The sequence below is a fragment of the Ochotona princeps genome, chromosome 27 (assembly GCF_030435755.1).
Source record: "Ochotona princeps isolate mOchPri1 chromosome 27, mOchPri1.hap1, whole genome shotgun sequence".
NCBI classification, from domain to species: Eukaryota; Metazoa; Chordata; class Mammalia; order Lagomorpha; family Ochotonidae; genus Ochotona; species Ochotona princeps.
This window is the reverse complement of record NC_080858.1, coordinates 23,368,887-23,395,720: the sequence shown is the minus strand read 5'-3', so window position 1 is coordinate 23,395,720 and position 26,834 is coordinate 23,368,887. Positions and strand designations below refer to the sequence as shown.

The window sequence follows — 26,834 nt, the reverse complement described above, 5'->3', positions numbered from 1 at the left end:
GATCCAGACGCGTGGGACTGTCCTCAGGTGGAGGAGGAGAGGGCTGCTGTTCATAGCATTGTCTTGAAGTGTGCTATGACCTGTCGTCCAGTGTGTAAATCCCATCGTTAAATACTGAACGTCGTGGTCACCTTTGCGAAGCGTGTGTCAACTAGCTCACATTGTGGAACTGTCTTCAACAGTAAGGACTGTTCTCAGTCTCCACTGTTGCAGTACTTGCAGATTTATAGGGGTAATATCCAGGACGACATCCTGAGGCTGTTAGCATTCCTGTGACATCATGAGTTACTGCTTCTGGAGTGGCTTTACGTTGTACTTTCAACAGGTGTTTACTGGGTACTTACCAGTGCAAGTCCCTGCGTGTGATTGTTTGAATATAAATGTTTTAGGTTATGCGACAGATTATGTTTGCTCATTTGTGAGTGTATGTAAACATTTTAATCATTTTGAATATTTGAATTTCATATTGGGGACCACATATGATTGCAAATCACCACTGTTTATAAGCTGAGCCTTTGCCTTATGTGGGACAGCTTCTCAATGCAAGGATAAGTATGCTATATTTAGCACAAGTTTTTATTGGTAAAGATCTCTTGAAAACTTAGATTTTTTTTCAAACTGTAGATTATTTTTCTTGAGATGCATAAAAAGGAAAACATGGAAGAAGTCAATGGGTGAACACAGTCTTACCACTGGAATTTGAGCCTGGTTCTTCCTCATGCACTGTTGGGGTTCAGAATCAATGGTGCCTTTGACTTGCCTCCGCGGGCAGGCTCTGGGCTCTCATGGTTGTTAGTGATGAATCTTGTGCTTCAAGACTCCCTGCGGGCTGTTTATCAGCATCAGCAAGTCCGTCAGACTTGACGCCTTCCCCACCTGTTCCCTACGAGTGTGTGCTAGCAGGGCTAAGCGTAGTTGGCACTGTCCACTGTGGTGTTATCTTCAGGCCCCTTAGGCTGCTCTGTGAGCTTTGGTATTGGCACTTTGCTGCAAGGTGATGTGCCAGCAAGGGGAATTGAGTAACAAGCCATATGGTCAGATTTCAATAAGAGTAACTTTCTGAAATACGCATTTGGGAAGCACAGGTATTTGGAGTAGCGGCACACCACCAGTTGAGGCGCCTCTGTCCGACTGTGGCGCGCAGAGCTCAGGGCCTTTACTCTAGCTTCCTGCTAACACAGGCCTTGGAAAGAACTGCTGATGGCTCAAGTGATTTAATTTCTGCCAGTTTCTGTCCCCCTTCTTTGTGGCAATGCAATTTTTTTTTTTTAGTTTTAGCTGGGAATGTTGGCAGCACAAAAGCAAATTTAAAGAAAAGGGCAATATTTCTATTTTTTAAAATCTCCCACATTGGCATTTGTTACATTAAGAACCTTTCTTGCCAAAGCAAATATAAGTAACAAGTTTAGCAGCTGAATATTCACATTGACAGTTTCATTTGGAACCATTACCCAAGCTGGGAAAAAAGTTACATTAACCAGCAAATGAAGTCGAAAAGCATGTTCCTTGCTGTAAAATAGTAAACTAAAATTGCAAGTGAGTGTCACTCAGCTGCAGGATTCTCATTTTCATCGACCTTGGCATGAACTTCTCTTACATGTTTTAAAGTGAGTTGGTTGCATAGTTATTTTAAAAACGATGCACTGTATTGGGAAACAAACAGAAAACATGTCTGAGAATTGAATTCTACTTTAGGACCCAGTGGCGTGGCCTAGTGGTTAAAGTCCTCGCCCTGAAGGTACTGGGATCCCATATGGGCACCAGTTCTAATCCCAGCAGCTGCACTTCCCATCCAGCTCCCTGCTTGTGGCCTGGGAAAGCAGTCGAGGACGGCCCAAGGCATTGGGACCCTGCACCTGTGTGGGAGACCTGCAGGAAGTTCCTGGCTCCTGGCTCTGGATCGGCACAACACTGGCCTTTGTGCTCACTTGGGGAGTGAATCATCGGACGGAAGATCTTCCTCTTGGTCTCTCCTCTTCTCTGTATATCTAACTTTGTAATAAAAATAAATAAATCTTTAAAAAAAATTCCACTTTAAATACCTAAGTGCTTAGAAGGGGTTCTCAGGAACTTCAGCCTTGTTCTCAGTCTGTTTTCAGCATGGTGTGCGCCCGTGGGTGACATCTGACCCCTGGAGTATTGGCAGTCGCAATGTACATGACACGGCTTTAAGGTTACCCTTCAGATGAATGGGTCTGTGTTGCCCTCTGGTTTGCCTGTGTTCCTCTCCAGCAAGCCCCCTGGAACATGGACGTAGTAACTTGCCACCTCAGATTTTCACGAGCAAAATGCTTTGAGTAGCACAGCACAAATATTGAAGGAACAAACAGTTCAGACCCATCAGAGCTGATATCGCCACCCTTTGGGTCATTGTTAATTTCGTGCCTTGGCATAAACCTCAGAAGTATGCCCGAATTACATTTTCATCTTCGAGGCATTCACTTCAGCTGACTTTGAACATGGCTCAGTCCTCCTGCCGCCCCTCGGCCCGTGGGGGAGCTCTGCACCGTGTCCTCCCAGGGCTTTCCCTGTCAGCCCTAATCTCTTCAGCAGGACACCAGTTTCTTGGATGAGGACCACCCCATGAGACCTCATTTTCTGTTCATTACTTAACGTGAGGGCTTTATTTCCAAGTTCAGTCATACTCTGATGCACAGGGTGTTAAGACTTCAGTAAGAACAGAGCAGGAAGAGAAGTTCAGCTGAACTGGTGACCTGCCGCCAACACATTTATTTAAAAAGCAAGCAAGCTGGATTTCATATTTGATGTCAAACCTAAACAAAGATGTAACAGAAAATAAAAACATAATTCAACTCTAGCGATTTCCCATGTGATGTCTGTCTGCTCGTCAAGTCTTTAGGAATGGTATGGTACCATAATGATGGCATTGAGCATCTTAAGGTGGTGTAAATGGAAATGAGTAGGGGACCAATATTGGCTTTGACTTCTTACAGTTTTAGACTTAGATAATAAATTAGTATCCTGTTCCCATAAAAAAAAATTACCCAGCTTTTCTTATTTATATATTTGTTATGAAGAAACCAATATTAGCATATTATTAAAGTATACATTTTCATCTTCTGATTTTCTCTAAGATTCTTTTTAAATGGCCTTTTTGGATTATTTAGAAGAATTGGAAAGAGAGGGAGAGAGAGGGAGAGAGACAGAGAGAGAGGGACCGATCGGCATCTTTTATCCACTGGTTCATTCCTCACTTGGCCACAGTGTTCAGAGCTACATGATATTGAAGCTAGGACTCAGGAGCTCTCGCTGGGTCTCCCATGTAGGTAGCAGGGACCCAGGTCCTTGGGCTGTCCTCTGCTGCATTTCCCAGGCCATTCACAGGAAGTTGGATCAAAATTAGAGCAGCCAAAATATGAATAGGGACCTTCATGGGATGTTGAGACTGCCAAAAACAGCTTTGTTTGCTACACCACAATGCTGCCCCGGCCTGATTGTTGTTGTTGTTGTTTTTATGTAACATTCTTTTCTTGGATCCCAGGCAGAATCCCAGGCAGGATTGCTGTAGTTGCCTCTGTAGACACTGGCTGTGAACATTTCACAAACTTTCATTTCTCAGAGTTTAACAGTGTTGAAGATCAGTTTGGATATTCTTTAAATATCCTCACAGGGAGTGTTTCTGATGCTTTCTTGTGATGAGTCTCAGGTTGCGGGTTTGTGGGCTGGGGCAGAAGACCACAGTGCAGTACTTCGTAACGTCTTCTCAGGTATGGGTACCCAATGTCATTCACCATGGTGGCTGTCACCCTGCTTGTTCCCTTGTGAAGTTACCTCTTCTGTGCAGTGCTGTTGGGCAGGAAGTCACTGTGTCCTGTGCGCAGGTGTGCTTAGAAAGGTGCAGTTAGGTCTACGGCCATACCACCCTGAACGCGCCCGATCTTGTCTGATCTTGGAAGCTAAGCAGGGTCGGGCCTGGTTAGTACTTGGATGGGTGAAAGGTGCAGTAAGGCTCCTCATCCTGAGGGCGCAGAACCTACCAGAGTGGAGTATCTGCCTGCATTGCTTGAACCCTTCTGCAAGAGAGATTTGTCACTGCCTGCCACATACATGTTTGCTCAACCATATCAACTTTGGAACCTCATCCCTTTGAATGATTTTATGAGTAAGCATATTAAAACTGTAAACATTTTCATTTATTTTTAAAGATTATTTTTATTGGAAAGGCAGATTTTCTTAGAGAAAGACAGAACCAGAATGTTCTTCCATCTACTGGTTCACTCCCCAAATGGCCACAACAGCCAGAGCTGACCTGACCAGAAACTAAGAGCCAGGAGCTTCTTCCAGTGTCCCACCATGGGTCCAGGGTCCCAAGGCTTTGGACCATGCTCCACTGCTTTTCTAGGCCATAAGTAGGGCACTGGATCTAAAGTAGAGTCCCTGAGATATGAATGAGTGCCCATATGGGATGCCAGTGCTCTGGGTGGAGGGTCAGTCTTTTGAGCCACTGTGCCAAAACCCATAAAATTGTAATAGTTTTTAAATAAGAATATTTAGGGTATCTAGGTATTAATGTAGTGTGTGTGGCTTGCTGGCAGGCTATAGATAGCAGATTCGCTTTCTGTGGTTGGTAGATTCACAACAGAGCAGCGCCCTCACTTGGCAGAAGAGGGACAGTGTTTATTCATGAGAGCCCACCCTCTAATGTTAGCTGATCATCTTCCCCAGGGACTATCACCTTAGGACGAGGATCCCAGCCTGAGAATTGGAGGGGCACAGAGATTTTCAGACCTTAACACAGCTTAGTAATTAATGAAGGACTCAGGAAATTAGGAACATACAAAGTTACCCCCTCCTCAAGCAGTTGAAGATGTCACTGGCAGTACCCATGGTTTGCTTCATGAAATTCTATTTTTGTTATCGATGACACGGTGATACCAAAAACTCGGCATTCGGCCCCACTTGGAGAGTGAGAGGGCTGTGTCTTTCGGTCGGAGACAGCACACAGGAGCACTTCCTGTTGAGGTGGCTCCTGGGCGTCACGGCGCATGGGAGGCTGTGAGCCTCCTCCACGGTGTCGGGAGCTCTCTGTGCTATGCTTAGAAGTGATAGCCGATGTCTTGTATTGCTCCATGCTCTACATTTGTCCTGGATTGAAATTTGGCGTGTTCCTCCTGTAAATTTCCAACCATGATTACTTAATCTTCCCTCCCAACAAAGGTAACTGAAAAGTGAGTTTGGGGAACTAAATCAGGCACCTAGTAATAATCATACAGACTTGCCTCATCGTGTCTGCCCTTTCATGTAGATTTTACTAAGATTTTTTTACATTGGACTTTTTTCCAGACATTTCAGTCAGCCTGTTAGCGGTCGTCGTCGGCTTCTGCGGGCTGGCCCTGCTGGTTGTCTCATTGTTTGTTTTCTGGAAGTTATGCTGGCCATGTTGGAAGAACAAACCTGTCACCCCCAACGTTGCTGCCATTGCACAGAGCGTTTCAAGTGCTCCTACTGAAGTGTTTGAGGCTGAAGAGAAAAAAGAGGTGAAAGAAAATGAAAAGCCAGCTCTGAAAGCTATGGAACCTGCGATAAAAATCAGTCACACATCCCCTGACATCCCCGCCGAGGTCCAAACCGCTCTGAAAGAGCACCTAATCAAACACGCACGCGTGCAGAGGCAGACCACGGAGCCCACATCTTCATCCCGGTAAGTAGGAGGCTCAGTGGACACGACAGCAGGTGTGCGCCTGTGCAGCACGCGCTGTGACTCCTCAGGAAAGCTTGGACAGAGGGACAGTAGAGGAGAGAGGGAAGGGCTGGGAGAGACAGGAGAAATGGGTGGTCACACGACGAGGGAGAAGGAGCGAGATGGAGTAGTGGTCAGGAGAGCTGACTGGGGACGGAGGCGCCACACGGGGTGCGGCCCCTGTGCAGGGTCAGAGAACTCCTGTCACTTTGGGTGATTCCTGAGTCTTCCTTTGAAATGAGCTGTTTCCCATACTGTTTCTGTTAAGTTTACTGCAACCACTGAAGGGAAGATGGCCACCCAAAATGTGTAGGATACAGGCACGAAACATCATGCCTCATCAGCAGGTTCAGTCACCGAGGATGGAGACAAAGTTTGTTCTTCCGTTGGCGAGCACCCACACTGTAACTGTGCCGCTGTGGAACCCAGACTCTCATACAGGCCAGATAACTTCCACAAGAGCTTAAATGGCAACAGGCTATTTTAACAGCCTGGGGAAATGAGGTGTGGATGAAACATAACTTGGCCCATTGTATTGACTGTGAGGGCAAAGCAGCACGTGATGAGTCGGCCTTTTGTTCGGTCGGGTGGAGTGTCTGTTGTCGGGACAAATGGTGACACAGCAGCACAGCTCCGTGGTCCCAGGAGCAGCCGTGAGCCCCACGGGGAGGTGGAGTGAAGTCGGGAATTTCAGAAGGCAGCTGCTCCCGGAAGCCAGTTGCTTCACTTCTGAATCTTACTTTCCCATTTCTTTAACATGTGTTCCTGCTTTCTGTCATGACACACTTTGGCAGAGTTCAGAATCTTTCAAATTGAAAAACTGGGTCATGCTTGTTGCCAGGGTTGAGAGATTATTCAGCACATCTTTTGTGTAAATGATAAAAGATGTGCCTACAAGCACATGTGCTTCTTTGTGAAATACATCTCAGAGTAAGAGGGGCTCTGTCGCCTTTACAGGCAGGAACCTGGGACAGAGAGCCCGGCTGCCGGCCGCTCCTCCACATGTGCTAATCACATTGGAAATCCAAGCTGTGTCTCAGGTTAGGGTTTTGAAAAGACAGTGGCATTTGGGATCATTTTAAATGTTCTTATTTGTGATTTTTATGTAATAAAATCCAACAAAGGGTCATTTTTTATTTTAACTTGCTGTGGATATTTAGGGACAAAATAAATACCACAATATATTTTATTAATGCTTTACAAATGGAAACAGGACGCATTCCAGATAACTTGTGTTGTTGTAAAGCATGCACCTGATGTATCTGTGGGGAAAACTGCTTTAAGGGTATCTCACGTGGTCACTTGGTCATCACTGCTACCATCCCTGAAAACTGTGGCCAGATGTGATACAACAGCTTGACTCACTCAGAAGTTTCAGGCTAAGAATGTGCAACGAATCCGTAAGAAATGTTAATGGTAGGAAGATGAATAGTCAGTAATAAAATAACATGCCAAGGCTGAGGAATTAATACAGGTTTGCCTCTGTTAGAAAGGATCCCCTGTACCTAAGGGAAAACAGAGACATGGCAGAGCCTACCTCGTGTGCTGCCAGTGTGGGTGCCACAGAGAGGATGAGGAGGAGCATGCCAACGGGAGGTGGGGGCACGGGTGCTAACCCTCTTCTGATCCGGAAGAACGCTGGGAGCGCCTGGACGGTTTTCAGTGAAGTGGCGTGTCTTAGTGTGTGGTGTGCCGCCAAAGGTGTGTCCATGTGGACAGGCATGGAGGGAGGTTCAGTGGAGGCTGTTTACCAGGGAGGCTGACTCGATTCAGGATGTGTTTGGAAAGGAGAAAAGTCGAATATCCCAACAGCCTCCCTGGGTGTGTGAGAACATGGGAGGAGTTCAGGACAGCGTCAGTGTGTCAGCCTGACGACCTAGAAGAGTGCAGTGGAGACCAGCCAGACAGGAGTTCATGGGATTTGGTCCTGTGGTGTTGAGGAGGCATGTAGCTGCACGTAGGTTGCGACTGAATTCAGGGAACTTTCCCTGGGGGAGGGCCGGGCCTCTCCAGAGCAGCAGGGCTGTGGCATGCGTAGCGTTGGCCATGGTGGGTGCTCGGTGCCGGTGTGATGAACGGAGCACTCTTGTCCTTGCCAAAAATGGAAGGAAGAAAAGAGGAAGCCAGAAAGGAGTGACCACTGCGTGGGCCAGAATCTTTGTTCAGTCTTACACACTTAGAGCCTCCTAACTTTTAATATATGATGAAATTCTACATCAGACTCTTTAAGTTTTAGTATATGATGCTGGTTTCCTTAAGATTTACTTTCAGAAAGACGGGGTGACAGGAAGCAGGAGACAGATTTCATCTGCTGGTTCATGCCCCAAGTCCCTCTAGGAACCAGAGCTGAGCCGCACTGAGGTGAGGTCTCCCTGTGGGTGGCAGGGAGACAAGCAGGTGACACAGTGGCTGCCGCCTTCCCAGGTACACGAGCAGGAAGCTGGATAGGAAACAGAGCAGCGGCTCTCTAGTATGGGCCGCCAGGATCTCAAGCAGTGGTTCCACCTTCTGTGGCACAACACCCGTCCCTGTGGCATGTTTTCTGATACAAAGAGGGGCCATTGCTCTGCTGTCATGGGTTAACTTTCCACTCACAGGCCACTGTCCCATAGGGGTGTCAGTTTGAATTCCAGGTGCCCCACTTAACAGTCCAGCTCCATGCTAATGTGCCTGGGAAAGCAGCAGGGGACGGCCCAGGTGCTTGGGCCCCTGCACCCACACGGGAGACCAAGAAGCAGCTCCTGGTGTTGGCCTGGCGCAGGGAGGGGAGTCCGAGACCTCTTTTAGTCTGGGGCAGTGGTCACAGAGCTGCTGTCCAGAGGAGTGACGGCCAGCTCTGCTCACCACAACGGCCAACGTGCATTTCAACTTGTCGGAGAACGGAGTTCATTATGACATTGCCCTGCAGCTCCTTGTGTCCTGAATGCTGTTGGTAATAACTTCACATCAACACGAAGTGCATCCGTTTTCCAAGCTCCCCATAATGTCTCACACGGGCTTTAAACATGTGAAAGGATGCATAGAGTAGCGCCTGGCTTCCTGCTGCCCTCCCTCCCAGGTCCCTGGGACCACGCTAGGCCAGCCCACCTCGAGAGGCCTTGCTGCCATCCTCCCGGGAGGAGAAGGCACGGTGGCACTGGGAACAGGCAAATGGCTCGTGCCAGCATTGGCAGGGTATTTATGGGAGACTAGAGCCAGTAATCACTGTCCTTCTGAGGCAGGAGAAAAAAATGTGTGTTGTCATGGCAATAGCTTGGCATTGTAATAATTAAAGCTTTTCTTAACTGATTGACTAGCTAAGTGGTGACTTTCGAGTAGGCACTGTTTAGCCTGTAATTAGGACTCGCTGGCTTGCAGGAACAACCACGAGAGAATTTCTAATTCCTGCTCGAAGAAGGAGCGCCTCACAGCCACCCAGGTTACGTTCGGAGGCAGCTGGAGAAATTGCTCATCTGGAGGGGAGGCAGAGAAGATTAATCTTAAATTTAAAAGCCTAAGTATAAAATTACAAAATGAATTTGTTTTAAAAGAGTTTGACCTCTCTGGGGCTCATGTGTGAAAGTGATTTCTTCAGGAATATCATTCATTCAATTAAAAAAAACCCTCTAGGATCATGTACTGTGCAAACTGGATTGTACCAGAGCCGCTTCTTACTTCATCATGACATTGATTACCTGTATTCCGTCTGGAAACTTCCTCTCATTTTCATAAATACCCTCAGACCTTTGCTTGACCCTCATTTGAGCGTCCAGTTCCTTACATCTCAGGTACACTAGGGCTCGGACACAGTTCCTGTCTTGTCCGCTACTGAGGAAGCGGCATCTAGGCTGGAGTCACCAGCTGCCCTCCCGAGGCTCTGGCTTTTCACAGGCTGCAATGCTGAGCTGTAGACTCAGGTAGTTTCAGTTAGGAGCTGATTGTCTCACCTGAGTTAGAGCTTGCTGGTATAAAATTGTGTATTTTATAGACCAATTTTAGCTAATTTGTACTGAGTAGAATATAGCATAATTTGCTTTACAAATTTTACTTTTCTTGTTATTTTCAAACCATGTTTTTTTCTTATCAATTACCATTCTTGAAAAGATTGTTGCCTATCATATCAGATAATAGTTTCGCTGACAAGCACCTTTGCTCCCTTTGAATTCTTGATGAATAGACAAACAAGTTAAAAAACTCTAAAAACATACCTCGGGCCCAGTATGGTAGCCTAGCAGCTCAAGTCCTTGTCTTGAACGCAGCAGGATCCCATATGGGTGCTGGTTCTAATCCCTGTGGCCCCACTTCCCTTCCTGCTTTGTGCTTGCGGCCTGGGAAAGCAGTCGAGGATGAACCAAAGCCTTGGGACCCTGCACCTGCATGGGGGACCTGGAAGGGCTCCTGGCTCTTGGCTTCAGATTGGGTCAACTCTGGTCATTGCGGCTGCTTGGGGAGTGAATCATCGGACAAAAGATCTTCCTCTCTGTCTCTCCTCCTCCTGTCTGTATATCTGCCTTTCCAATAAAAATAAATAAATCTAAAAAAAAATCTCAAGCTGCATACCTCATGTGGACTTGAGATCTCAGTAAGTAGTTACACTTTATGGAACATTTAGGTGGGAACATTATACTACAGCAGATTTACATAATGTTAAACACTTACATGATCGGGGAATGAGTGATTACATTATGCAATCGTCTAACACAGCAGGCACATTAGTGCGCCAGGTCAGACTTCCATCTGGGTGCCTGCTGAGTAAGTCACCCCCTCAGGGGATGCCCACGTCCTCCTTGGTCTGTCAGCGAGGAACCTGCTCCTGTGCCTGCCACATGCCAAGCGCTCGTCCTGCTTAGCCACACGTACGGGCCGAGCCTCTGGAGCAAGCACCCTCTCCGCTGTGAAACTCTGACATTGTAGATTTGTTTCATTCTTTTATTTTAGCCATAATTGCTGTGGCACATTTTCCCCTCCCATTCTAGTCTTTAGTGTTCTGTAGCACTGAACTGACCCTTGAATGTTTCCCATGAGCTGCCAGCGCTTTTGTGGCAACAGTCTTCTGTGACACAGTGGCCTCCCAGCCCACTGGACACCAGCACAAGGAGTCTTGGGCCACGGGTGGTGTCTGCTGGCCACACACTGACCCGTCTCCAGCCTCGTCTCCGGTACGAGTGCCACCCCCATTTCCTTCAACATTTGAGTAGCCTGAATATGCCAGTCACATTTTCTTGCCATGTTTTCTGGAGTGTATTTTTTGTATTTATAACAAAGGGGATTATTTAAAGAGATTTAATTGGTTTCTGTGCAGTTCTTATGGAATTTTTAGGCTAGTGATTTAAAAACCTGAATATTTCATTCTAGTTATAGAAAATAATCTAATTGTAAGAGAATTAACTAGGCAGTACCTCAGATTGTAACTGATTTAAATAAGTCTCATTTTACTAATATACAATATAATGATAGCGTGAACATTCAAGCCCATAAAGTCCCCTGAAAAACCAGGTAGAGCGGGCCCTCTAACTGCATCCCATATGCTGTTGTTTCTAGGCATCTCACTTTGGGGGTGTTAAAGAGTTTTGTTTTCAGCCCCTTTACATTTTCATGTGCAGTAATGAATTAAATATTAACTAAGCAGTGCCTCCAGTGTTAGCTCGTTCTGTAGAATGGTGGAGACCCCATGCAGTAGACAGGGGTGGCAAGGGCTTTGGAAGGGAGAGGCCTGCCAGTGTCATGAATAGGCTGCAAGTTTGAGAGCCAGAGATTGGAAAGCCAGCTGCAGGCCGGAGAGAAAGCAAAGGCTGTGGCCCTGGGGCTGTACACCAAGCCGCCGCGGGAGATCAGAGAGTGGGTTCAGAGACCGCACCAACAGGCTTTGAAAAACTGAGCAAGTTGTGGGTAAATGGAGCGGTGATTCAAAGCATGCCAGCTGAGTATTCCCAAGCCTAAGTGAGGGATTAAAAGGCTGATGCTGTTTTCACAGACAGGGAGAGAGAATGCGTTGACTTGAGTTCGGGGTGAAATGAGGATGTCTGTGTAGACGCCTTTCTCCGAGACTTAGACAGGGGTGGGGGTGGGGCTGCTGAGAGTCTACACTGCCGGCGTGTCTGAGAGGGAGGTGCTAATTGTAGCCCAAGAAGCAGTGGCGGACGGGCACGTTGAGGTGAAACCAGAACGAAAGGCTTAGCAGGAAGCCTGGAGAACACAGGCAGACAGACAGCTCTTTTCCAAGATGTTCAGGTGGAAAAGGTAGCCTGACTAACAGGCATCATTTTTTAGAAGACATCACTGAACTGATGAAGGCTTCATACTCTGGTAACGGTGACTAAGTGAACAGCAGCAGTGGACTTAGGAAATTGGGCTTGGATCATAAAACTCTGTTGGCCCCAGCTTCTAAAACTCTACTTTTTTTTTAGCTCTTAGATCTTCTGAAGACAAAAGAAAAATATACTCATTTTGGTTGTCAAAACTGTGTTCTTCTTAATAGTAAACATTCATTTAGTTGTCTTAAGTATTAGAAATAATTAACAAGTTCTAAAAAATGTAGTTAGTTTTTTAATGTTGTGATCGCTGAAAATTGGAATTCCTGAGACCCAAATGTCCAACGATAAGCCAGCCATTGGAATTGCTTTGTCTGTATAATGCATTTATCTGGGCATGCTCACATGATTGCCAACTGAGTTAGCTTTCTGTTACCTTACAGAACACCTGAGACAAGTTCGCCTAGGCAGAGAAAGCAGTTCATTTGACGTACAATTCTGGAGTTTGAGAGTCTAGGATGGGGCAGCCTTATTAGGGTGGCCTCTGGATGAGGAACCTGCAGAGGGTGACATTACATCGTGGCTTGAGTATGTTGGGAGGAAGGCATCACGTCTCAAGCAGAAAGCCGGGGGAGGGAGGGCTTGCCCTCTTTATAACAACCTTTTCAGGAGAACTACACAGAGGTGGTGGGAAAACTTCCTTAGTTGCTCCTGTCGGTGGGCACCCTTGCCAAGACACAGGGACCACCCCTGAGGTCCCACCTCTTAAAGGTCCTGCCATCTGGGCACAAAGCTCCCCACTGGGACCTTTATGAAACCCCTCACTGAAACCCCACTACACCAGTGGCATTCATAGTATTTTGAGGAATACTGACCTTCACCCATGATAATGTTTGTCAACTATGGCTTCTAACTATAGGCTTAGAAGTGAGACTGTAAAATTCCAAAAGTTTGTAAAAATTTGCCTGTTTAGGTTTTTGTGTTTTACTTCAATGCAAGTGAACTTCAGAAACTTTATGGATAATGGAATGAAAAAGCTGAGTTTATTTTGGTTCAGAAAAGAAAGTATTGAAATCTACCCAGATGTGAGACCTTCCAAAAAGTTCCTGGAAAATTCCAGTTACAGAAGAAAGCCATTGAGTGATCTCACACTGCACCATATCCTAGAGAGACGTTCTCCTAAACTCCAAGAGGCTGAAAACTTGACTGCCCCATAGTAAGCTTCTCTTCCAATTCCATTTCTAAAAATGTGTGGAAGTGCACTGGTGCCACTTCTGTTGCTCTGTGAAGTGGCTGTTTGAGGTCGCTGTGTGTGTGTGTGTGTTCTCGTGTGTGCGTGTTCTCGTGTGTGCACAGGCTTAGAGGCAGGCACCGTTCCCTCCCCCGGGGTGGCAGAGGGCCTCCTGTCCCCGGCTGTCGCGCTCATGAGGCTGACCTGCCTGATCGCGTCTATGTGTCTGTGTTGTGTGCAGCCACAACTCCTTTCGGAGGCACCTGCCCCGGCAGATGCAGGTCTCCAGCGCTGACTTCAGCACGGGCCCCGAAGCTGTGCTGCAAAGAGGCGAGACCACCACCAGCATCGGGAGAATCAAGCCAGAGCTCTACAAGCAGAAGTCGGTTGACTCTGAGGGCGATGGGGAAGAGGATGTGAAAACCTGTGGGAAACTGAACTTCACCCTCCAGTACGATTATGAGAACGAACTCCTCGTTGTGAAGATCATCAAAGCCTTAGATCTTCCTGCTAAAGACTTCACAGGGACCTCTGACCCCTACGTGAAGATGTACCTGCTTCCAGACAGGAAGAAGAAATTTCAGACACGTGTGCACAGAAAGACCTTGAACCCACTGTTTGACGAAACTTTCCAGTTTCCGGTCGTGTACGATCAACTCAGCAACCGGAAGCTGCACTTCAGCGTCTATGATTTTGACAGGTTTTCTAGACATGACATGATTGGGGAAGTGATTCTGGATAATTTGTTTGAAGTCTCTGATCTCTCCAGAGAAGCCACCATATGGAAAGATATTCACTGTGCTACCGCAGTAAGTAGCAAGCCCACCCATGTATTGTTGTTTGTGTGACGTGTAATGTAAGGCTACATATTGCCCAGATAATCAGAAGGCGTTCTAAGAACCACGGAATCCGCGCACTACGAACCTGTTGCAGAAAGGGCTTGCTTGTGTGGTGATGGGGGCTTCTCCCGCTGTCAGATCACATCCTGACTACAGCGCAAAACACCAACCGCAACCAGCTTCTGTTAAGAAAGTTGACCTCCCCTGTGAAATATTAATGGGAAGCCATCTCTAGCACTCGGGGTCCTCTTGGTTGATACTGACTTTGATTATTTACAGAGAGTTTGTCCCTCAGATCGAACCTAAAGCACACTTTGATGTCATCTGGTCTTTTTGATAGAAACAGCCTGTCAGTGCAGAAGCTGTGGAGCATGCGCAGTGACGGGAGGCGTGTGCAGGCTGAAGGGTCAGCCTGTGCTTGCTTACACAACTTTCCATGACAGGTGTTTTACACAATGAAAGTTCCAAAAAGAGGAAAATCAGCACAAATTCCAGTAACCAACAGTGCTGTCAATTATATGTAATATTTTGGCATTTTCCCCAGTTTTTTTCTACGCATGTTTTAAAACTCTCTATTCTCGATAGTAGGAGGAGGAAATGGAATTAATTATGCAGTGACCCCGATGAAGTGATGACTTCCCTCTCACTCAAACATGGACTTCCACCTGTTCCAAAGATACATGTGACTGAGGGAACACAGTACTGAAACTGGAGCTCCCAGGTGACTGTTGGCATCTTTCTGGGTATCTAACTCAGCCTGTGGGCGTTAGGATTAATAAATGAAGGACACGGGGTCGGGCACAACTGAATTGTTCCATTATGGCAGCAGGGCATCCATTGTCTCGCAGGATGGCGCAGCAGGACAAAGGTGAGGATGCTGACACTTTTACAAAAGCGTGGTGCAAGTGGTGGGAAGGCAGGTGTGCGGAGTACAGGTTAGCCAAGTTGCCACAGTTCGGAATAGCCCAGAACAGTTTCAGGCATGGGGTGGGCCAGTAGTTCTGTGGGAAGGAAAGGATCAGGCAACATCCCAAGGGAAGACACAGCAGCCAGCAGTGGGGCTGCCCAGGACTCCAGGCCTGCGCACGTCTCTTGCGTGCACACAGGAGGGCCTCTGCTTTTTGTCTCTTATGAGTGATCGTTAAACAGTGTTGTGTTTTCTTTTTTGTAAAAATGGAAATGATTCGAGTTGAAATAGTCTTGAGAAACTGTTTGCTGCTTATACATCGTTAATTTTAGACAGAAATGATAGTTTTATAGAAAAGAACTAAATAGAAATATAGTTTTGGAATGCACTTGAAAACTTCCTGGAAATTGAAAGAAGTTTCCTTCAGGGCCATTTTGAGGTGCCTGCTGGCCATGTATGCTCTCACTTAAGTAAGTGCTGTAAAATATTTCAAAGGTGATTTAACTTTTAAAGATTTTTTTTTTAAATCAACAATGTACATAACAGGCAAAGCAAGTACCTCCAGTCAAAGATGCAGCTGTGAGGGACGCTGACCAGGCTGCCACCTGCAGCACTGGCCTCCCGTGTCAGTGGCTGCAGCCCCAGCAGCTTCCCTTTGGACCCAGTCCTCTGGTGTATGAGAAAGCAGGGGGAGGTAGATGGACCCAGTGCTCGGGCTCCTGTCCCCAGGGGGGAGGCCTGGATGGAGTTCCTGGCTCCTGGCGTCAGCCTGACCCTGCCTCATCCACGGCGGCCATCTGGGGAGGGAGCTGGTACAGGGAAGATTGGTTCCTGTATGTTTTACTCCCATTCTCTGTCATTCTTTTCAAATCAACAAAAACAATAATGATTAGCTGTCCCATTAGAATATATTGTCTAATACAAATATTCTTCTAATTCTTAAGATTTTATAAATCAGATATAACTTTATAAAAATATAAATTATAAGAATTTTTATAATTTAAGATTCTTAGTGGAAATGAGTGTTGTCTGAGTTCTTAAGGAATACTTTTCTATAACCAACCACAAATCCCCAACGTAAATTAACCCCACTTTCATTGGGAGTAAAGAGCATTTTGTTAGCATTCTGAAAGGCAGTAGCTGGAATACTTTAAATGTTTAATGACTTTGGGAGTATCATTAAGAGTTGCTTTACTGTCATTTTGAAATAAATGTTTAGCTCTCTTTCCTTCTTTATGCCAAGTACCTCTTAGAATTGTTGGAAAATAGAACTCTGCCGTTCCCTGTGTTTCTTTTTTTAATTTCTGTTTATTTTCATCTACTTGAAAGATGAGTGACAGGTTTAGAGACCTTCTAAACAATTGTTCATTCCACAAACACCGTCAGCACCCAGGGTGTGCTGGCTCTAAGCCAGGAACCCAGAACTTCATCCACATCTCTCATGGTGGCAGGGATCCTGAATACTTAAACTACCACCTACTGTCTCCCATGCAATAGGGGTGCAGTAGGGGACAGCTAGACCAGAAGCAGAGGAGGCAGGCCTCCAGCCAGACTCTGAAATGGGGGTGTCCCATGTGGTGGTTTGACCTACTGCACTGCAAGAGCTTTCTCTTTTTTTTCAAATGATTTATTTATTTTTATTATAAAGACAGATATACAGAGAGGAGTAAATACAGAGAGAAAGATCTTACATCTCTTCATTTACTCCCCAAGTGGCTGCAACAGCTAGAGCCAAGCCTATCTAAAGCCAGGAGCCAGGACTACTTCTGGGTCTGCCACATGGGTGCAGGGTCCCAAGGCTTTGGGCCGTCCTCGACTCGACTGCTTTCCCAAACCACAAGCAGGGAGCTGGATGGGAAGTGGAGTAGCCAGGAAATGAACTGGTACCCATATGGGATCCTGCTGCATGCAAGGTGAGGAGGACTTCAGCCCCGGGGCCAATGCACACCAGGCCAAGAGCTGCCGCTTTTTAAGTGTCTCATTCCAATTCATTTGTATGATAAAGTCTCTGTGACACTTTTTCTTCTTGTACAGGTGAAGACCTACTGTCTTCATGGAAACATTCTTCCCAGGTCACTCTAGAAAATGCCATTTTCCCCCTTACAGCATTTGATTCAAAACACTTCAGATGGGCTGAGAACTTTCTTTGTGGAAAGTTCCTATGTGGTTCTCAAGCGGGACAAAGACTAGACTACTACTAGAAAAGGCAGTCAAAGTAAAATACAAGTTCTAGTCAAGGCCTTCAGGTTAGCACATTAGAGAAGTAAACAAAGTTTATGCCGAGTGTAGACTACAGTGTGAGCTGCTCTCGATAAATGGCTCAGATGTGCTCTGCAGAGACACATACAGTTTTTGGTGTAAACTGTATCTCGTGTGAAAATAGTATTTGAGATAATAGTATTTGAGAAAATAGTATTTGAGATAGTTATTGGTTGATAGAATTGTGAAGAGTTGAATGTTGTTGGAATAGAAAACATGAGGAAAAGGAAATAATACTGTAAGTGATTTTCAGTGGGGAAAAAACTAAAATACAAGAGAAAGAGACCACAGAAAGTCCAAACTAAAATGTTATGTTGAAGCTACATCAGGAGAGTCTTTGTTGAAATAAGATTTACATGTGTTTGTTTTTATCAGGATACTCAAGTTGGTGGAGCTGTTTTCTCATGATCTCTCTGCACAGAGGATAGGAGAGAGGGATTGTGAAATGGAGGACTCAGTGTCTGTGCTGAGGAAACATATCACTTGCTTATTTGAAAGGGAGAGTGACAGAAAGAGGGAGAGGCACACAGGTCTGCATCTTCTGCTGCGGCTGGGCCTGTTTGAGGCTGGGGACCTTGGGTTCCATCCCGGGCTACCACATGCGAGCGGGGCCTCTGCCTTCCCAGGCGCATCAGCAGGAAGCCGGTTGGAAGCAGCGCAGCAAGAACTTGAATCAGTTCTCTGATACTGGATGACTCCTTCACAAATTTGTGTCATCTTTTCCCATCCCTCCTGGTCCAGAGCGTTAGGCAGCTGCCAGCAATGCGAGCATCCCACATGAGCACCTGTTTAAGTGTTTGGGCCTCTTTCTCCAGTACATGAGGTCAGAGGCGGGAGCTTAACCCCTGTGTCGGCACACCTGTCTCCTGGAAGAGGCCCTTTGGCTTCAGTGTATTAAACTCCTCAGTTTAACTTGTCTGTGTTTAAAAACCCCCCACAGCAGTGACCAGTGTGCTGTTGAAAATGAACCTACAGTCAGCAAGCATATGAGAAGGTGAAGTCAAAGTTAGACAGGTTGCTTATTATGTGAAAGGAAATTTGCATCACTTGGGTGAAAATCTTTTATGGATTAGTGCTGTTGATGACGCTGTGTGCTTTGCTACTGTCTGCTGCGTGTCCTGTAGGATTGCAAGCCTGCCCTGCCTGGGGACCTGCCTCCTGTTTCCTTGCTGGTTTCTCCATCGCCCTCCACTCCCATGATTCTTGCTGGTGGAACTTCATATCCCATCCTATGTTCCTAGAGAGGTCCCTTGATTTGCACAGTTGGGAACCAAAAGCTGCCTGCACAGTGGGAAGGACATAGTCCAGAGATGGAAGGAGAGATGGCCGTGAGAAGGAAGATGTCAGCCCCTCGCTGAAGCTAAGGAATGCTTGGAGGAAGTAGAAAGAGAAGGACAGGGGGAACTGTGGAATCCAGATTTCTTTCCTGAACTCTTGCGGGCCTGTTTGGTTCCTTCATTTGTTGGAATCATAGGAAAAAGGCTGTTGCATGTACCTGAGAGCTGGAGGCAAGAGTTAGGGGTGTGATTAGAAAAGTGAGGTCCAAATGAAGGAAGTCTCAGGTTCCCAGCCATGTGGCACATCATCCGCGTGCAGGCAGGTTCAACATAGTGACATCATGACAATAGGCCTGGTTTCTCTGCTTCCATGCCAAGGTAGAGTCAGGGTTTGGTTCCAGGCCTGCTGTAAGCCTTGGGACAGTCTCACTTAGGAAAGTGATATGGTAGGACTCCTGAGTGTAACTCCTAGAATTGGAAGCCAGGAGACAGCTGGCAAGAAGGCTGAATGGAAATAGGAGAGCCATAAAGAAACTTGTCTCTGATATAGGCTATGTTGTACAGATTGGATAGATGAGGTGTGCCCGTTAGGTGGCTGCAGACATGAGGGCAATGGAAGGATAGGAGTGACTGAAAGGTATTTAGCTTTCCTTCTGGGTGAGCCGCTATGGCAGCATGGACTAGTTTGGGAAGGCGACAAGGGGCAGGTAGGATCTATCTGGATTTCCCTGTGTTACGTCTTCAACTCTTGCAGGTGCCAGGTAAGCAGCCAGAGGTACCTTTTTCCACTGCCACAGCCCAGACAGCGTGTCCTCAGTGGTTTCTGTATGCCCTGGGAGACAGTGCTGTCCCATGGCACCAGTACCACCATTGCCTACTCACCCTCTGTGATGCTTTGTTACTTGGTGTGTGTTAACATTCCCCATTGCCATTCCAGGAAAGCATAGACCTGGGGGAAATCATGTTTTCCCTTTGTTACCTGCCCACGGCCGGGCGCATGACACTGACGGTCATCAAGTGCAGGAATCTCAAGGCCATGGACGTCACGGGCTCGTCAGGTATGTGTACAGCTGATGGGCAGGCCAGGGCATGCTCCTACATAAACTGCCCTGTGTGTATCAAGTGATAAGTGGTGTGAAAGTAGGAAAAGAGATGACTAAGTACAGTGTCCCAATCTTGTTTTATTTGCATTATCACTGTGAGTTGGTTTAAGCGTGTTATCAGATAGAATGGCTTTGAACTTGGGTTCTTGTTCTGTGTTAAAAATACATAGTTTGCTAGCCCATGCCCTTGGGAGGACTCTTAGAAGGCATGAGCGCAAACCCTGAGAGTGTGTTCTGAGGTTCCACTCCCACCTCACCTGGCCTGCACCAACAGTCTAGGAAGCACCACTGCACTTGAACCTGCATGTTTAACCTTTCTAGATGGAAACTGGGCCAGCACTGGGGACAGGAGGACAGAATCAAGCACATCATTGCTTCTTGGAGTTCTCCAAGCATGTTTTTCTGATTTGAGCGGTGAAGAGAGATGACCCTCACTGCACTCCCTCAGCCCCTAAGTCACTGCAGTTCTGGGAGATCATTTATAATTATAACTTAAATCACAGTACAGAAAGCAGGGACAAGGCCTCAGCCCTGAAATGGAGGGAGTGAGTTCCAAAACACACAGTGAATTAAAGCACCAGGTGGAGCTGCTGCCTACAGTGCTAACGCCCACATCGGAGGGCCAGTCTGAGGCCATGTTGATGTGTTCCTGCTCCCTGCTAATGGGAAGGCAGCAGGTGACAGACCAAGAACCCGGGCCCCTGCCACTCCTGTGGGAGACCAGGAGGAAGCCGGCCTGAGCAGTCCTTGCTGCTGTGAGCGTGCGGGGAGGATAACAGCAGGTGGAAGCTGTGCTGCGTGTTTTCTCTCAGCATCTGTCTCCTCCTCCTCCCTCTCCAGGCTGTGCTGCCGTTCATAGTAATACATAAAACTCTTTGTGGACAGCTCAGAGATATGTGTGAATAGTTTGCTCGCCAGTATGGAACAATAGGGAATTTGAGAATATTCATTTGCATTGCCAGAGTTTGCACAGAAATAACGACATAATGTAGGAACATGTAGCCATGAGAGGCATAGGGAGCTCCCTACTGTGCGTCTACCTTCTCCCCTCTTGAACTGTGCCGTAGAACAGCTGTCTTTTCTTTTTACATTGTATATACCAAGGTGGGAGAACAAATAAATTCCACATTTACTTGGAAGGAAAAGTCTAGGGTCGGTAAGTGTTAAAGAACTTAAGGTAAACAGTGCACTCTGCAAATTCCTGTTTGTTTGTGGTTTTAACCATGTGTGACGCGAGATCAGCTCTGGAGACAAGCAGACAGCACCCAAGTTACAGTTCAGTGCGAAACTTGTGTTCATTTCTGTGGACTGCTCGTGGGAGGAGCGCGAGCTGCTGGGGCACGCCTCGGTAATCCTCCTGACAGCTTGGGAATCAGGCACGGAGCCATAGATTAACCCGGTCACAGCCAGGGAGATGCCGGCAGAAACGTGATGGGGAGCGCACGGGCTGCGCCGTGCCGCCTGCCGGTGCTCATGAGAGGGCCCAGCCTGTGGCTCATACACAGGCGTGCAACACTTCCTCGGGACGTTCTAGAAAACACAATAGAGAATTTAAAACTATGTGGGAAACCTGCTCTGGGTTGCCGTGTTATCTTGTCTTCCTTGGCCTACCTTATTTCTTTCTTAATTTTTGAAATCATCTCTTGTATGTTCTTCTGGACTTGAAAAAGTCCATTCACAAGCTCAAATAAATGGACATCATTTTGTGCTTATTCTAAGGAAATAACCACCTGGCCACAGAGCTGCAGTTGGGGCAGTCATGGGGAGTCATGGGGAGTGCTCCTGGTCCTGGTTAAACAGAAAACCCCCTTGTTAGGGAATTACCGCTCAACCCTCCCTCCTTATCAATAACCATGATACTTCCAATGTTAGTACCTTTTATAGCACTTGAAGAAATTCCAGGGATAACTACATTTTTACTTTCAGAGTTCTCGCTGTGACTGTAGTTGTCTAGAATGAGTGGCTGCTGAATCTTGCACAAATCTTGTCTAACGCCTCCTGAAGGAACCCAGTGGTAATGCACTTAAGGTATTAGCATAGCATTCCCTATCAGACACGTCCAGCAAGAATGTGTGCTGAACAACCTGTGAGATGAAGAGCCCCTCCAGGGGTCTCCTCATAGTCCTGGGAAGACGCCTACTATGAGGAAGACTAGACCTGGGGCACGCCTTTTTGTTTGGCACCAAAATGAACTGACCTTTGAATTCTGTTTTTTCACAAACTTTTTGAAATTCCTTTCTGTTTAAATAGTGATGTTAGGGAGCAGACATTCAGCCTAGCAGTTATGTAGCTGTGTCCTTCTCCCGAGTGCCTGGATTTGGTTCTCGGCTCTGGTTTCAGCTTCCTGCACACGATCAGACCCCTGGCGCCCACGTGGCACAGCCGGGTGGAGTTACTTCCTCCCAGCATCAACACTGTTCAGGCTGGCCCTTGTGGTCATTAAATGAAGCAGCAAGTGGGACCTCCATCTGTAGCTCTGAGATTAATTTTTTGAAAGTCATTTTCTTTTTTGTTTACCCAGTGTAAGTTTATTTCAGTGGGAAGTCTTTTGAGTCTGCTGCCCCCAAATAATTTGGTAATATTGACTTTTTGATGTGCCTTCTTAGTTGGCAAAAATTATCTACAGTTCTCTTCGTACTTTGAATGAATACTTTGATCGTAACAGAATTACCTTCCCACTCCTAGACCCTTATGTCAAAGTGTCCCTGATGTGTGAGGGTCGGAGATTAAAAAAGAGGAAGACGACTACAAAGAAGAACACGCTGAACCCCGTGTACAACGAGGCCATCATTTTTGACATCCCTCCGGAGAACGTGGACCAGGTCGGCCTCTCCATCGCAGTCATGGATTATGACAGGTGCGTGTGCTTGCTCCCCTCCCTGAAGAGTGTCCAAGGCCGGCAGCATGCCCACATTTCGTACTGTAGTGCCTGGCTTCCAGCTCCAGCTCTAGTGATGTATACCCTGGGAGACAGCACCTGCTGGCACAAGAACCCGCTCCCCAAGTGGAAGGGCCAGCTGCTGCAGGCTTTCAAGGGGGCGAACCAGCAGGTGCAAGAAGCACATCCCTCTGTGTCTCCTCCTCTTCCCCTGTCCACATAAAAGGGAAGTAAGAGATACAGGAGCAGCCAGATCTAGTTAAGCATAGGTAAATTGAGCTTTGCAGTTTGTTTATTGCTACCACCGTTTTCATTTTAAGTTGGAGGTGGGGGAAAGGACTGTTGTCTAAGAGTTCAGAGCTCTGTTTCCAGAAGGAGTTGCTCTTTGGGGCAGGCCTTTTGCACAGCAGGGAATGCCAGGTTTCCTAGTTTCCATTCTCTCTTCTAACTTCCTGCTAACGCTGGCTCAGGGCAGCAGCTGTTGACTCAAGCACTGGAGTCGCAGCTCCCAACATGGGACCCAGAGTGGATTCCCATCTCTTTCTCCCATTCCCTGTCAGTCTCCATTTCGAGTAGACAGAGTAGTTTTTAACATTGCTTCGGGGATAGCTGTCGCAGCTGCCCTACAGGAATGCCTTTGAATTGGCTTTGAGTTGTATTCCACTCTCAAAAAGCCTCTTACAAAGGCCCCAGTTGGACGCCTGCCTCCACGCCCATAACCACAGGAAGACCAGGTCCTGACCTGTGGCCATCCGGCTTACTGACCTGCATACCATGAGCTGGAGTGCCTGGTCAAGTGAGCCAGTGCATTTTAGCTGCTTACAACATTGGCACACAGTGAGCTCTCAAAATTACTGTCACCATTTGATTGGTTGCTCTGAGAGCAGAAAACCAATAGCGCTCAAGGATGCCAACCAGTGCACTCTGTGACACATGGGAGTTAATCAAGCAGCATGGGAATGAACATGACCCTGGCCTGTGTAATTATAGGATAAGCAGTCAGACACTGTGGTCTCTTTGAAAGCCAATTAGAAGGCACCCAGCCGTGTGGAAGGCACAGTTTGGGCCTGGCATCACTGCAGTTGCACAACACCACTGCCAAGTCAGGTTTGCATCTGATGCCTAAGGACCTGCTGGCCTGCCCATGCCTGCTGTTTGGAATTGTGCTCCAGCTGAAGAGCATCCGTGTGTTTCTCCTGTAATTCTTACACAAGCGGACACCTGGATCTTGATACACTTTAGTAAATTTTCATCAGAAGTTTTGTGAAAAGTGCTTCCCCTCACAGCAGTATGCATGCCATGGACGCCTGGAGCTGCACCTAGTACTGACTGCCAGATCCATGATAACATTTAACTGTGCCAATTTATAAAGACTAGCAAAAATAAGAGATAGTAAAATCAAACAGTTGTAATAATATCATGTAATTAGGTTTATTAACAGCTTGTTTACTTCTAGCATTTTCTATTTAACGCTCTGGTGCTGTGGTTGACCATAGGTAACTAAAACCGCAGAAGGCAAAATCAGTGATACGGAGGAACTGTAGAATCTGCAAAATCAAATCCCAAAGTCTTACTGCTAATGTTTAAAATTCAGTGTATGCACTTCCGTTTGCTTTTAGATCATGAAAATGAAAGAGTACTATTGTGTGTCTCACAGGGTGGGACACAACGAGGTTATAGGCGTGTGTCGCACTGGCCTGGACGCCGAGGGCCTTGGCCGAGACCACTGGAACGAGATGCTGGCCTATCACCGCAAGCCGATCACACACTGGCACCCCCTGCTGGAGGTGAGAGCACGCGCCCCTGACGTGGGCTCTGCCGGCGCTCTTGCTGGAATATTGTGTCTGCTCACCTTTGACATTTTTTTAACAATTGCTTTTGCTTTTGCCTCTAACATCTTTGAGTATCTTAGCATGTGAGCTTCTCTTTGTCTCCTGAGATTGTAAAAGCCACTAGACTTCCTAGGTTTCCCATTTCTTCGGTCTGCATGCCCATCACAGCTGCTAGTCCGTGATCCCCTTTGCCATGAGGGAGTAGTGGAGCAAGCTAGGAATAAATGTTAGTAATTTAGGAACCTAGAGCTATTGCCACTCAAACAGCTCTTCTGAGTAAGGGGTCAGGTCTGTCTCCCTTCACTCAGAAAGCACACAGAGGTTCAACTTGTGTAATGCCAAGCTATGGTGTCAAACTATGTTAGTCAACACATAGCCAAAGCTAAGTAAATACCACCGGGTTATGACACTATTAGCTGTTACCTTAGCCACTGTTACTGATTGCAGGAACCAGAGGCAGTAGCTTGGCAGCTCATCAGTCCACAAATACACTGCAGGTCGTGAATTTTTATCTCCCCACGATAATGCATGTGATTTATATGATCTGATTACATAAAAGGTAATGCCAGTTCACAAAAGGACATGTTGTGGAAGATGGATTTTTCTGCAATTCAACAAAAAGAGCAGTTAGGATAAAATTGCATAGTCAATGAGTGATTCATCTGCCATCTCCCTGTGGCAAGATTCTGCTGCTGATCCTGGCACCAGGCCTGGTTTGCAAACGCAGAGGCTGTGCAGGATGATCGACTGAACACCAGCAGTACCAGACTCCTGTCTCAGCTGAGTTGCAGGAAGGGACCTTGGCCGTTACTCCGAGCATGGCAGTTATTGGATGAGCGTTTTCAGCTTAGGCAGCAGAAGGTCCTCCTCACAGAGATGGCTGCTAATGAGAGACGTGTGTGTCTTTGTAATTCAGTGTGAGTTGTAAAAGGTACACATTGCCACTAACATTGCACACAGCCTGGAGAGTTACAGCTGAATTATACGCTACCTCTTCCTGTTCATCTTTTCAGCCCTCATCTTTATTTTTTGCTTTCAAGTTTCAAAAGCAAACATTTCTAAGAATGTGGAAGGGAGAGCAGAGCTGTGCTGGAGAGGAACCCACCCTAGCCAGGTGTGTGGGCTCGAACCCTGCTGTTTGTGCAAATCTTGCACAGGCCACTTGCTGTTCAAACAGAGCTGCCTGCACCTGCAGCCCCATAAGGAGGAGTTTGTGTGTGTAAGAACTTTTTACCAGGAGAGGGAAGGTGTTCAGTTATCTCTGTGTAGTGAACACGCTATGCATCTGTCTGAAGGGGGAGCCGGGCGTGGGGGGTGTCTGTATGTCTGTGAGGACATGTGTCAGTCAGCACAGGATGCGAAGGGCATCAGCCCGTGTGGACGTGGGAACGGTGTGTCAGACCATGCCCTTCACCACTGAAGAGCTTTCTTCCCATCCTGCTCTGGTACGCGTTTAGCTAAACACAATACATGGATCTGGAGACATGAGAATTGGCTGATTTTGCATTGTGGAAAAAGCACCCACAGTTATCAGTACTTGCTAGGGGAGAGAAGGCCATGAGGAAGAATTATTTGAGAATCAGGTAAGTTGGTTGAACAGAGACAAATCTGCTTAGTTCTCTGCACCTGATCCAGGTTGCTGTGTTGTAATTTAAGCACGTAAAGCTGCAGGGTTCAGGATCAGGAATGACTGTTCTCCATACTGGAAGCGGGGTGCTGGAGCTGGTATCCAGAACCACTGACTGGTAACCAGCGACTGCTCCCTACTCCAGGAAACTGACTTCTAGAAAGAAGAGTCATCAGTGCGAACATGCTTAGGTCATGTGCAGCTGTCCGTGCTGGGCCCACTCTGCGTGCATCTCTGGCACCTTCGTCCCTGCCTGCTCCCTGGGACGCTAGGTTCTCCAGTCACGTGGATAGCCCGAGTGCATGTCCCCTACTGCAAGGGAGCAACAGTCCCCCACTGTCTGGCATTTCTGTCTTTTCCAGTTACCTGGCCGGGCCACCAGCTTTGACAGTCAAGGATCCTGTCCTTCACCCAAACCACCCTCCACACCGTGATGCCTCCGGCGGCTCTGTGCAGTCAGAACCTGGGACCTTGTGCTCACTGCATCAGAACATGACTGGGAGGTTTGGTTTGTTTTTTTTTTTTTTTCATTTAAAGTATGTCCATGGTAAATGAAGAGTCTTACTGTGCAGTTTTTCTATTACTGTGTGTGTGTGTGCGCGTGTGTAACTTTGAACATCGTATACCTTTTACTTGAACACTAAGTCCTTGGTTGCCTAAGGCATTTATCTCTCACAGCATTTGCCTACTAGCACAGAGTGTATGTGAGTATGAGGTCTCTCTTTGCATAAGCAAAGAAACACATTTTTAAACCATGCTCATCTCAGTATTTCCTGTTGCTGTTGTATAAGACAGCGTATCACCAAAGTGTGGTTTTGCACAAGCTTATACAGAATCCTCAGTGGACACTTGGAACCTACAGTGTCACATCCTGGCCCTCTGTTCGTTCTCAGCCGATTCTTCCCTGCCACTCATAGCGGTCTCTGAAGCCTGGTCTTTAAAACTGTACA

General features: G+C 46.9%; 1 protein-coding gene across 1 annotated transcript in view; it reads left to right on the top strand.

Moving 5' to 3' along the window:
- SYT10 (synaptotagmin 10) overlaps positions 1-26,375 on the top strand; it is a 32,170-nt gene extending 5,795 nt beyond the window's left edge. Inside the window, exons 2-7 of the mRNA XM_004596431.3 lie at positions 5,305-5,662; positions 13,404-13,971; positions 19,382-19,502; positions 22,233-22,404; positions 24,083-24,212; positions 26,247-26,375. Of these exons, the coding sequence (XP_004596488.2) occupies positions 5,305-5,662; positions 13,404-13,971; positions 19,382-19,502; positions 22,233-22,404; positions 24,083-24,212; positions 26,247-26,318 (1,421 nt within the window). The 3' untranslated portion in view covers positions 26,319-26,375. The remainder of the gene's footprint in view (positions 1-5,304; positions 5,663-13,403; positions 13,972-19,381; positions 19,503-22,232; positions 22,405-24,082; positions 24,213-26,246) is intronic.
- Positions 26,376-26,834: the final 459 nt, after the last annotated feature.